The sequence below is a fragment of the Primulina eburnea genome, chromosome 9 (genome assembly GCF_022965805.1).
Source record: "Primulina eburnea isolate SZY01 chromosome 9, ASM2296580v1, whole genome shotgun sequence".
NCBI classification, from domain to species: domain Eukaryota; kingdom Viridiplantae; phylum Streptophyta; class Magnoliopsida; order Lamiales; family Gesneriaceae; genus Primulina; species Primulina eburnea.
Genome location: NC_133109.1, coordinates 29,168,042 through 29,179,643, shown reverse-complemented (window position 1 = coordinate 29,179,643; position 11,602 = coordinate 29,168,042). Strand labels below are relative to the sequence as shown.

At 36.9% G+C, this 11,602-nt stretch overlaps 3 protein-coding genes across 4 annotated transcripts; 1 reads left to right on the top strand and 2 right to left on the bottom strand.

Annotated features, from left to right (window-relative positions):
* Positions 1-651: 651 nt before the first annotated feature.
* LOC140840504 (protein NOI4-like) lies at positions 652-2,366 on the bottom strand. The gene is made up of 3 exons (XM_073207690.1): positions 2,165-2,366; positions 1,617-1,823; positions 652-718 (listed from the first exon to the last, which is right to left on the bottom strand). The coding sequence occupies exons 1-3, from the start codon at positions 2,171-2,173 to the stop codon at positions 686-688; spliced, it is 249 nt and encodes an 82-aa protein (XP_073063791.1). The 5' UTR covers positions 2,174-2,366; the 3' UTR covers positions 652-685.
* Positions 2,367-4,130: 1,764 nt separating this feature from the next.
* On the top strand, positions 4,131-5,165 carry LOC140840503 (uncharacterized). Its single transcript, XM_073207689.1, has 2 exons — positions 4,131-4,784; positions 5,066-5,165. Exons 1-2 carry the CDS (start codon positions 4,151-4,153, stop codon positions 5,101-5,103), a joined length of 672 nt encoding a protein of 223 aa, XP_073063790.1. The 5' UTR covers positions 4,131-4,150; the 3' UTR covers positions 5,104-5,165.
* Positions 5,166-8,617: 3,452 nt separating this feature from the next.
* Positions 8,618-10,659, bottom strand: LOC140840502 (uncharacterized). 2 transcript variants are annotated; one of them, XM_073207687.1, is made up of 5 exons: positions 10,380-10,659; positions 9,577-10,242; positions 9,423-9,478; positions 9,259-9,333; positions 8,618-9,125 (listed from the first exon to the last, which is right to left on the bottom strand). In XM_073207687.1, the coding sequence occupies exons 1-5, from the start codon at positions 10,446-10,448 to the stop codon at positions 9,080-9,082; spliced, it is 912 nt and encodes a 303-aa protein (XP_073063788.1). In that variant the 5' UTR covers positions 10,449-10,659; the 3' UTR covers positions 8,618-9,079. The 2 variants fall into 2 exon arrangements, with proteins under 2 accessions (XP_073063788.1, XP_073063789.1); XM_073207688.1 differs by having other exon boundaries at positions 8,621-9,125; positions 9,583-10,242; positions 10,380-10,656.
* Positions 10,660-11,602: the final 943 nt, after the last annotated feature.

Here is an 11,602-nt window from a genome sequence, read left to right as displayed (position 1 = left end):
GAAATAAATAGATTATATATTATATATATAAGAGATTACAAGGTCTACAATGCACAAACTAATGCATAAATTCATAACCTCAAACTAATTCTCGCATCGGAAAACATCATTCCACTAATGTTTTTCGACTATCGATTTCTTAAATTTTGAGTCATCTATACATATAATTAATATACAAAATAACTCCAATTAAGACACTCTTATTGTTAATTTTCATAAGACATATATCCTATTTGAGTGACTCGTGAAAATAATATTTTTCATGTCAAAAATATTATTTTTTATTATCAGCATGGATATGATCAACCCCTCTCACGAAAAAATCCATAAAATCGTCTCACAAAAGACCTCCTCATAATATATCGCTTCGATCGGATATTTGAAACCATACCAATATCCTTGTTTGTTTAAATCCATATTTTCTTATATTGCCAAAATAATAGAGCTAAATTAATTAAAGTTGATGGAGACTGACTGGATGAGTTGAGTGATTTCTGAAACAACAATTGGCTTAAAATATGTTGCCAAATTTTGTGAAAAGTGAATAATAAGAGCAATTTAACTCGCTCGTGAAGATTATACTGATAATACATTTGGATAAAATGAAATTGTTGCATTTGCTCTCCATTCCCGTATTAACCTCTTTGCACCCTTTTCATTCTTCATCCCATTGCTCCAAGATCCATCAAGATTTAGAAAAGCAGCACAGCCATTTCCTCTGCATCCATGCAACCATTTTCATTAGGCAACAACAGTTCGGACATTTATGTTCTGTAACTCTAAAGGAGATTACCAAAATTATCATGTAAATTAGTCTATTTTAAGTTTTGCTCATCTCCGCAGTCGAAATTTGATCTCGGTGCAATAATTATTTTATTTTTATTCTTTTTTATTCGTTTTTCACCTAAGTGTTGACGCGGTGTCGGATATTGCTGACATGACATTAGATATTGTTGATATAACATTGTATATTGTCGACATGTATGGATTCTAACGAAAAAAGACTAAAAGTGAAAGCAGAAGATAAATATGTTAAAGATTGAAACTTAGACCTAACGCAACCCCAAAAGCTAGCTCAATGGGAGAGGATTGTCCAAGACCATATGTAAAACTCCCATGTATTTTATCCAACCGATGTGGGACAACTAACACACCCCCTCACGCCCAGGAATGAACATTTGGAGCGTGAAGTTTACAAATGACCCAATTATGGGCAGGACGGGTGACCCAACTGTGTGCAGTCTAACACATAACAGTGGAACCTGAGCTCTGATACCATGTTAAGGTTGGAATTTGGACAATCATCCTCCTTTGAGCTAGCTTTTGGGGTTGAGTTAGGTCCAAATTCCAATCTTAACAAAATACAATTTATTGCATAACCAAAACACAAAACAAGTAAATTTCCAAGAACGAGCAAATTAATATGATATAAAGGACAAGCTTAACATTTTAGGAAAATCACATAATATGAAATTTGAGGTTTATTCGATTTGGAGGATAAAGGGGGCAATATGATTCTCCGTGGTTGTTTAAATCTTGAATATGTTAGAAAAAACAGGCATGGCATTAAAAGGAAACCAAGAAAAATAATCGAGGGCTGAGTAATAAAACAAAACCTTTTGTTGATACTGGTAATCTTGGTCTGGTTGAGGCATGATGGGATTCGTTGGCTGAGGCTGAGGAATGGAGGCAGCATGCGCGGCAGTTCCCGTAGCCTTCTTTTCATCTCTGGCCTTGGCAAATATCACTGTAAATCCATCAGCCGAGGCTGGATTATTCACATCCCATTCACCAAATTTTGGCAGCGCCCCTCCTTTTGCATGCTGCATTCATTATATACGTATAATTATATTCCATATGAAGGGATATTCTATGTTAGGACATATATATGTTTGATCATCAAGGACAAAAAATTTTACACAGCAAATGGAATCTATGCAACGGATATTGATCAGTACAAAAATTCAAACAAATCCGATCTTTGATGCTCTATTTTCTTAACAGATCTATTCCAAATGAAGTAATGTAGGACGGCAATATCGGTTTTCAATAACTTCATTCACATTAAAATCATTTACATAAAATCCTCATGGAATCAAATCAACATTTGATCATTCTACAGATTAATCAAAACCTTTGAAATCACAGAAGGACGAAAACTTACCGACGTCATCAGATATTACAGTTTGGTCAAAGCAAATGAATATTTTGAAGGGAGAAAGAGGGGTGGATAGGAATCCAGGACAAGTACTCTTCAGGAAGAAGAGGGGAAGGAAGAGCTGACCATAAATAGAATACAATAGGTTAGGAAAGAGAGAAAAGGTTTGTTGTCTTAGTAGTTGCACCCCATGAAGGATCACATTTTTGCCCTTCATTATTTGACTATCATGATCACATTTGCTATTATTTATCATCTTTTATTTTTAATTACGAATACTAGCAAATCAAACTATATTGGATAAGAGGCATATTCATGGATGAAATTGGAGTTTTTAGAAATACAACTAATTATTTATCACTATATGAATTATTGGATTAATGTGTTATATATACCCGCATAAACATACTTAGAATACTATGTGCATAATTTCCTTCTTTTTCTTTTTGATTATTTTGTTTTGCAAGTTAGACGTGTACCTAATTTCTTGAAGAAAATGTAATAAAAAATTTAAAAGTTATCGAAACGCAAGGTAACGAGGGATTGATAAAATGTTAATGAATTATTTATATTTCTCTAACCCAAATGTTTTTGGGATGCCGCTAATAATCAACTAATAACAAATATATTTTCTTGTTTGGATCCCTATTTCAATGAAAATATGATGAATCGATCCACTTACACATATTACATTTATAGTTATATCGTATTTTTGTAATTTTTCTATTCGAATCTCGAGGTTCAATCTCTTTATTATATATGTTGCTTTGAAGACTTGGAAGTTTTCCGACTTCAGTCATGTTTTTTAAAAAAACTATCACATTTAAATAATGTATATAGTTTCAACGTAAATAAATTTTTGTAGACAATGATCATTATTTTAATTCTCATGTGAAGGTGTTGAGTTTTTTTTAGCCAAATGAGTTAATATACTTCGATTTCACAAAACAATCAAAATGGACGAAATCATATCAGTGTTAATCTAATGTGTATCTCTTTGATTGATATATGTATAATTAATGTGAGTTCTTTAGTTTTTTATTTATCTACTTTTTTATTTATTGGATACATAGATTTTTATATTAATAAAGATAAATTTAAATTTTTCATACAAAAATTGAATCAGAAAGTTATATTGATATGCATTAGATTTTGTTATATTTCTAATCAACAATAAATTAATTTATCCCTAAATGTCTTCTTGTATATCAAAATGTCGATCAAACAAAGACCAAGTGACTGAATTTTCCGAGTTACATTATGTTAGAATATATTATTGTTAGCTCTCAAGGGTAGATTAGTCACTTTATTCTTTTTGTGTTTACCCTAGGTATATAAACATATAATCTGTGTATTCTTTATTCAGTTTTACAATACTACGACTTGAGCTTTTCGCTCACTCTCTATTTCTTCATGGTATCAGAGCCTCCATCTCATGGATCTGTTAATCGTAGAGAAGAACTGTTAATCTCATCCACAGCTTTTTGTTGTGTTCGTACAACTTTTCATTCGTCTAGTTTCTCTTTGGTGATCGACTTCTTCTCTGCATTGTGTTTTGTTTTATTCGTTCGGTTTTGTTTGGTTTTGAATCATGGCTACTCGTAAAGACGATTCTCTTCAGTCGATTAGTGTTCAATTGGATGGAAAAAATTATTTGTATTGGGTTATGTTATGAAGAATTTCTTGCGGGGGAAATCGATGTGGGGCTATGTCACAGGTGTGCGAGACAAGCCTACAGACCAGACTAACCCTGATTATGCTGTATCATTGGATGTTTGGGAGGCAGATAATTCAAAGATTATCACGTGGATTAATAATTCTGTTGCGCACTCAATAGGTGCTCAATTGGCAAAATACGAGACTGCTAAGGAGGTTTGGGATCATCTGGCACGCTTGTATACACAGTCTAATTTTGCCAAATAATATCAATTGGAGACAGATATTCGTGCCCTTCAGCAGAAAGATATGAGCATCCAAGATTTTTATTCTGCCATGTCTTCACTCTGGGATCAATTGGCATTGACAGAATCTACAGAATTGCGAGCATTCTCACCTTATATTGCTCGGAGAGAAGAACAGCGCTTGGTACAATTTTTGATGGCACTTCGGAATGATTTTGAGGGTCTGCGTGGGACGATTCTTCATCGCAACCCTCTTCCTTCTGTTGACTCGGTTGTAAGTGAATTGTTAGCTGAAGAGATTCGGCTTAAGTCTCACGTTGACAAAGGGACAATCCCAACTACACCATCTGTCTTTGCAGCTCCTCAAAGACCTCAATCTAATCACCAAAACAGGTCGAATACGAAGGTTTCTCAAGATGAGTGTGCTTTTTGTAAAGAGAAGGGGCACTGGAAAGCTCAATGCCCACTATTGTTGAGTAAAGGAAAAGGGAAACCACAACAACAGAAACCACAGCAGCAGCAGCACCAGCCATCTCAGAACACTCCATGGAAACCTGGTAATCCATCAAACCAGTGGACATATCGACCACCTCAGTCTAACAATGCAGTTGCTGCACCGTCTTTGGATCCATATTTGCTTGAGCAGTTTCAACAGTTCCTCGCTTCACAGCCTCATGCTATGTCAGCCTCTTCACATATAGGTTTGTCATCCTCTGGCACTTCAGGTATATCTTCGTCCATCTAGGTCTTGGATTCTGGAGCATCTCATCATATGTCTCCTGATTTGTCATCTTTTGCTTCTTTGTCTCACAATTCTTCCATTGAAATTGTGACTGCTGATGGTACACCGATGCCATTAGTAGGCGTTGGTTCTCTTGTTACATGTTGTTAGTCTATCCCCGATGTATACTATATTCCCAATTTTACACTTAATCTTGTTTCGGTCAGTCAATTATGTGAGTCTGGATACTTAGTCTACTTCTCTTCTTCAAATTGTTATGTGCAGGACCCGCGATCCCAGAGGCTGATTGGGACAGGCCGTAGACAGGGGGGACTTTATGTTTTGGATTATCTCAGAGTACCAGATGTTGCAGCATCTAGTGTGGATCTTTATTCCTTTCGCTTGAGTCAGTCGTCTTCTGGTTTTATTTGTGGCATAATCGTCTAGGACACGTTTCCGCGTCACGTCTGAATTTTTTAGCGTCTACAGGAACACTAGGAACTTTGAAAAGTCATGATATTTCTGATTGTAGTGATTGTAAACTGGCAAAATTTTCGGCATTACCTTTTAATAAAAGTCTATCTTTTTCTCTTACTCCTTTTGATCTTGTTCACTCAGATGTGTGGGGACCATCTCCTGTTCCCATGAAAGGGGGATCGAGATATTATGTTTCTTTTATTGATGATTGCACTCGTTATTGTTGGGTTTATCTGATGAAACATAGGTATGATTATCTTGCTATTTTTAATGATTTTAAAGCTCTTGTGAAAAATCAACATTCAGCTGTCATCAAGTGTTTTCGTTGTGATTTGGGGTGTGAATACACTTCTAATGATTTCTCACGTTTGCTTGCTTCTGATGGTACCATACGTCAAACCTCGTGTAGAGAAACCCCTGAACAAAATGGTGTTGCCGAAAGAAAACATAGACATATTGTTGAAACAGCTCGTTCTTTCTTACTGTCTTCTAATGTTCCTAGTGCATTTTGGGGTGAAGCAATTCTTACTGCTGTTTACGTGATCAATAGAATTTCAACTTCACACAATTCAGGTTTGTCACCCTTTCAAAAAATGTATGGTCATGCTCCTGATTATTCTTCATTACGTGTCTTTGGTTGTGTCTGTTTTGTTCTCCGACCACAGATCGAGCGCAATAAGTTGTCTCCACGCTCTGCTCTGTGTGTTTTCCTAGGTTATGGTATTGGTCAAAAAGGGTATCGTTGTTTTGATCCAACTAGTCAAAAACTGTATGTCTCTCGTCATGTTGTGTTTCTTGAACATGTTCCATTCTTTTCTATACCTGTTAGTTCGCATAATATGACACATGCAGATCTTATTCGTATTGACCCTTTCACACCCGACACCGACGAGACTTTGCCCACGACCACACCCGAGACTCCTGCTCCTCCAGATCCCCCTACGACAACCCAATCATCTCCTGGCATCGCGGATAATCCTCTACTCCGTCAGTCCACTCGGGTTCGTAAGTCTAATCGACTACCTGATTTTGCTTACTCGTGTTACTCTAGCTCCTTTGCTTCATTTGTTGTCTCTGTTCATCGTCTCTCTGAGCCTTCATCCTATAGCGAAGCTGTTGGTAATCCACTTTGGCAGAAGGCTATGGCTGAGGAACTGACTGCTCTTTATCAGACCCATACATGGGATTTGGTTATGTTGCCACCCGGAAAGCACACCATTGGCTCTCGTTGGGTCTACAAGATCAAGACCAAATCTGATGGATCTATTGAACGCTACAAAGCTCGTCTTGTTGCTAAAGGTTACTCTCAGAAGCATGGCATGGATTATGAGGAAACATTTGCCCCCGTTGCTAAAATGACGACAGTTCGCACTCTAATTGATGTTGCTTTTGTTTGTCGATGGAAAATCTCTCAGATGGATGTCAAGAATGCTTTCTTGAATGGTGATCTTCATGAAGAAGTTTTTATGGCTCCTCCTCCTGGTGTTGCTCACCAACCTGGTGAAGTTTGTAGACTTCGTAAGGCTCTTTATGGTCTCAAACAAGCTCCACGTGCTTGGTTTGAGAAATTTTCTATAGTGATTACTTCTCTTGGGTTTATTCCTAGTCATCATGATTCCGCACTATTTGTCAAGTGTACTCGTGCAGGTCGTATACTTCTGTCTTTGTATGTTGATGACATGATAATCACTGGTGATGATATTGTTGGTATTGAGGCTTTGAAGTCTGAGTTAGCTCGCTGCTTTGCTATGAAGGATTTAGGTTTGCTACGTTACTTTCTAGGAATTGAGGTTGCCTATTCTCCAAAAGGTTATCTTTTATCTCAGTCAAAGTACATAGAAGATCTGTTTGAGCGTGCACGTTTAACTGATAACAGGATAGTTGATACTCCTCTTGAGACCAATGCTCGGTACTCTCTGTCAGATGGACCTCCTTTGTCGGATCCTACCTTATACCGTACTATTGTTGGCAGCTTGGTTTATCTCACTGTGACTCGTCCATATATTGCACATGATGTTCATGTAGTAAGTCAGTTTGTCACTGCGCCAACTACAGTTCATTGGGCTGCTGTTCTTCGGATTCTCAGGTATCTTCGGGGAACTCAGTTTCAGAGTCTTTGTTTCCTTCTACTTCCTCCTTAGAGCTGCGTGCATACTCTGATGCTGATTGGGCTGGCGATCCCACGGATCGTAAGCCAACCACCGGCTTCTGTATTTTTCTTGGCGATTCTCTTATCTCTTGGAAAAGTAAGAAACAAGTTGTTATCTCTAGATCTTCTACCGAAGCCGAGTATCGTGCTATGGCTTCAACTACTTGCGAGATTGTTTGGTTACGTTGGTTGCTTGCGGATTTTGGTATTCTTCTTCGTCATCCTACTCCGTTATATTGTGATAATCAGAGTGCAATTCAGATTGCGCGCAATTCAATTTTTCATGAGAGGACAAAGCACATTGAGATCGATTGTCACGTCACTCGTCATCATCTCCAGCTTGGCACCATCACGTTACCTTTCGTTCCTTCTTCGCTGCAGATAGCTGATATGTTTACCAAGGCACATTCCGCTTCGCGCTTCCGTTTTTTGTCTGACAAACTCTCCATGCTTTTAGCTGTAGCATCGTGAGTTTGAGAGGGGATGTTAGAATATATTATTGTTAGCTCTCAAGGGTAGATTAGTCACTTTATTCTTTTTGTGTTTACCCTAGGTATATAAACATATAATCTGTGTATTCTTTATTCAATTTTACAATACTACGACTTGAGCTTTTCGCTCACTCTCTATTTCTTCACATTAAATATTACGCCGTACAAATAATTGAACTCTTCGGGGAGGCATAGTGGCCGATCCAAATGTCTCTAAATATAAATTTGGATCTCAACATATATTTAGTTGTGGGGAATGTTCGTTTGATTGGAGAAGTCGACGAAATTTTTTTTTTCAAAAAAAAACTTAATAAGTATATTATTTGTTACAAAAACTATTTAAAAAAGGGCTAGAATTTATGGCTTCCGGACATTTTCTACATTTATTTAAAAATACAACAAAATAATTTTCAACATTTATCCAAACGGATTTGGATCATCTATTGTGTTGAATACATAACAGCAATTGATGTGCACTTTTTATATGAGATGATCACATGATCATCCCGTTTAATCTGACAACTTTTTAAATTTATCTCATATGGTGTGATGTCCACAAGATGATCACGTCATCATCTCATGTAAAAAATGTACAACATTATATGTTATGTTTTCAATGCAATAGAGGATCCAAATCCTTATCCAAACACCAAACTTATATAGCGTTTTTAATGATTGGTAGTTGAATAGATGACAGAATGCCAACTAATAAACAATACACGTGAATTGTATGCAGTACCCCTATCTCACAGCATTTTAAAATAAATGCTTAAAATGGATTACGACAATGAATGGACTCCTAAAATAATTTAGGTTAGCCATTTTCGTAGAACGAAGATGGATACGAAACCTGGACCCGAGGCGTGAGAGACAACCATGGACACATACAAATAGACACATTTCGACGACGGAATGCACAAAATGGACAGAGTTGTTTACATCATATCTAAAGATGATACCTTCCATATATATCATGTACTAATTGTAATTCATTTGCTCGTAAGATAAAGACTCTCTCTGGCATTGGATTATTGATTTTGTATGCCATCATTAATCATGGCTTGCGAAAGCCATTGCTGGGGTACACATCCTAGAACAGATCACAGGGACATGATAGGCCAGCAGGTGGTTGAGTCTGACGCTTCTGAGTTTGCTAACTCTTTCTTCTGTTCTTGGATTGAATCATTTGGATGAAGTTTGCGACCGATGATTTCTTGATGACTTGGGGCTAATCAAAGACAAGAACCTCTGTAAGCAACTCAGGCCGAACAACTTAAGACAATTATACTAGATCCAACAACTATTGGCATATTTGAAAACCAGGCAACAGATCATCATATCTCAACACAAGTAATGCTTACACTGAAGAGAAAATGAGCCATTTACGGTGAGTTGTTTTGGATCTGGGAGCTGAGGGACTGGTTAGCGTTTTCTTTCTGTGCAATATAGACATGTTAAAACAAACACTTCAGATCACTTTTTCGATATGCAATGTCGATTTATGGAGAAGAGTTCTATCGCGTACCTTCTGTTCTTTGGAGGGGTAGAAGCAGGATTTTTTGAGACCCCGTCAATGGTTCCCTGCAATTGAAACAAAAAATATTAATGTCTCCGGATGCTTGTAATCTACAATCAAAAGAGAGAAATTGAGCTGTAATCTTCAGGAAAATGAGAATCACCACTACCGGAGTCTTTAGAGGAGCTTTGCCTTCTTGTGCTGTTGCCAAAGAACCAGGAGCAATTCCGATAATTCCCGTTTTTACGGTGGCAGAATGAGGCTCCTTGTCGGGTTCTTGGGTAGGAAATAAACCATACAAATTGCACAAGTACTTGGAGAAGAACTTCTTCTTGCGTTGATTTTTCTTTTTCGGAGTCTCCAGAGAGTACTTAGTCCATATGATTTCAGCCTGTTTCTGATCCTTGGCATCTTTTTCCACAGAAAGTAAACTAGTGGCCTTTCCATTCTCCACGCCATCATTTATTTCATGATCTGGGATTTTGACCATGTTCATTTTCTCATCAACAACCAAAAGGGGCTCCAATTTCAAGCTAATTCTTTGTGAACCATTAATTTTATTAGCGTTATCTTGGCCTTCCACCACTGTTCCATTAGATTCGTTTGCAGCACTCTCTTGCTCAGCTGCCGCCTTCTGAGCTGCTTTTCTTTTGTAATGAGCCTCAAAGAAAGCTTTCTTCTGCGCCACCGATCCCGGTTTCGAGTAACTCTCGGCCTCCTCCACGTACTTCTTGTGCGAGAAGGTGGACCATTTCTCCCAAGACAAGGGCTCGTTCATAAACCTCCCAAATGACACCGAATCGCCAAGAACTTCCATGTGGCCGTTCCCCTGTAAAACACCGTCAGCTCTCACTTCCACACAAAACCAACCACAAATTCCAATTCTTTCACAAGCCAACGTCAAATCAACAACTAAAAAATTCTTGTATACACAAAAGAAGGATGCTTGAAGGTTCTAGTACGTACCTGTTTGGACTCGTTGTGTATGGCAGAATCATAAGAGCATCCAGGCATAACACAGGCTGAATCCCCCATTCTATTATTGCCAGTTCTGCAAAGAGACAACCTCAACAAAGTTCGAGAAAAACAAGAACAGAAACAAGATTCAATAAAAGAAAACAAGTCGTGGTTTGGTGTATATTTTTTTCACTTTTTTTGTGGCAAGAGTTTAAGCTTTGCAACTTTAATTTAAAATTCAAACGAAAAGTCCTCAGTTGGGAGAAGAAAGTAGGCCACACGTAGAGAAAAGTAGAAGCGTAACTTGCCCATTTGTGATTTTTTTTTTTATAGCAATTTTGTAGGCGTAGGTCCCCATTTCCACTCGAGTTTCCGTATCACTCAAGATTTTTTTTTTAACCTTATCAACTTTTACAGAAGATCATTTTCGATTGATTAAGATTATTTTATAGATTTTCTTGTGACATGTCAACTAATTATTTTACTGTAAAGTATTCGAAATAATCTTTATCCCATCATTTTTTTTTTCCTAAAATGATATTCACAGGCTATTTTTTTAGTATTTGGGATCAGGGAGATACGAAATGAAAGTATTGCCTTTGTTTAAATAAACAAAACAAAATTAATAAAGTGTGCCGAAATGTATGATGAAGATGACAAAAATTTGTGTGAGACGGTCTCCGGAGTCGTATTTTATGAGACGGATATCTTATTTGGGTCATATATGAAAAAATATTAATTTTTATGTTAAGAATATTACTTTTTATTGTGAATGTCGATAGGGTTGACCCGTCTCACAGATAAAAATTCGTGAGATCGTCTTACAAGAGACCTATCCCACCGAAAAAAGCAATAATCATTACGAGAGAAGTGGGGAAACTGGGAAATAAGAATGTTTGGTTCCAGTAGGAAGATTTGATACCCTTAATTAACCAACCTTTATGGCTGCTACACATTTATTCAATTTTTATTTAGTATCACTATTCATTATAATTATAAAAGTTACATGTATAATAATTACTTTTTGTTCCATGGAATATCAAGATTATTAATTATAGATTCTAAAATATATCTATCATAGTAATTATTCTAAATAATAGAAAACTATAAAATAATTACACATTAAAATAGCTAAAATAAAACAACTCCAAAGCGGTGAATCGTGAGACATTTAAGATCCAAATGCAGGTATACAGATACTCTAATCCAAAGCGGTGAATCGTGAGGCGTTT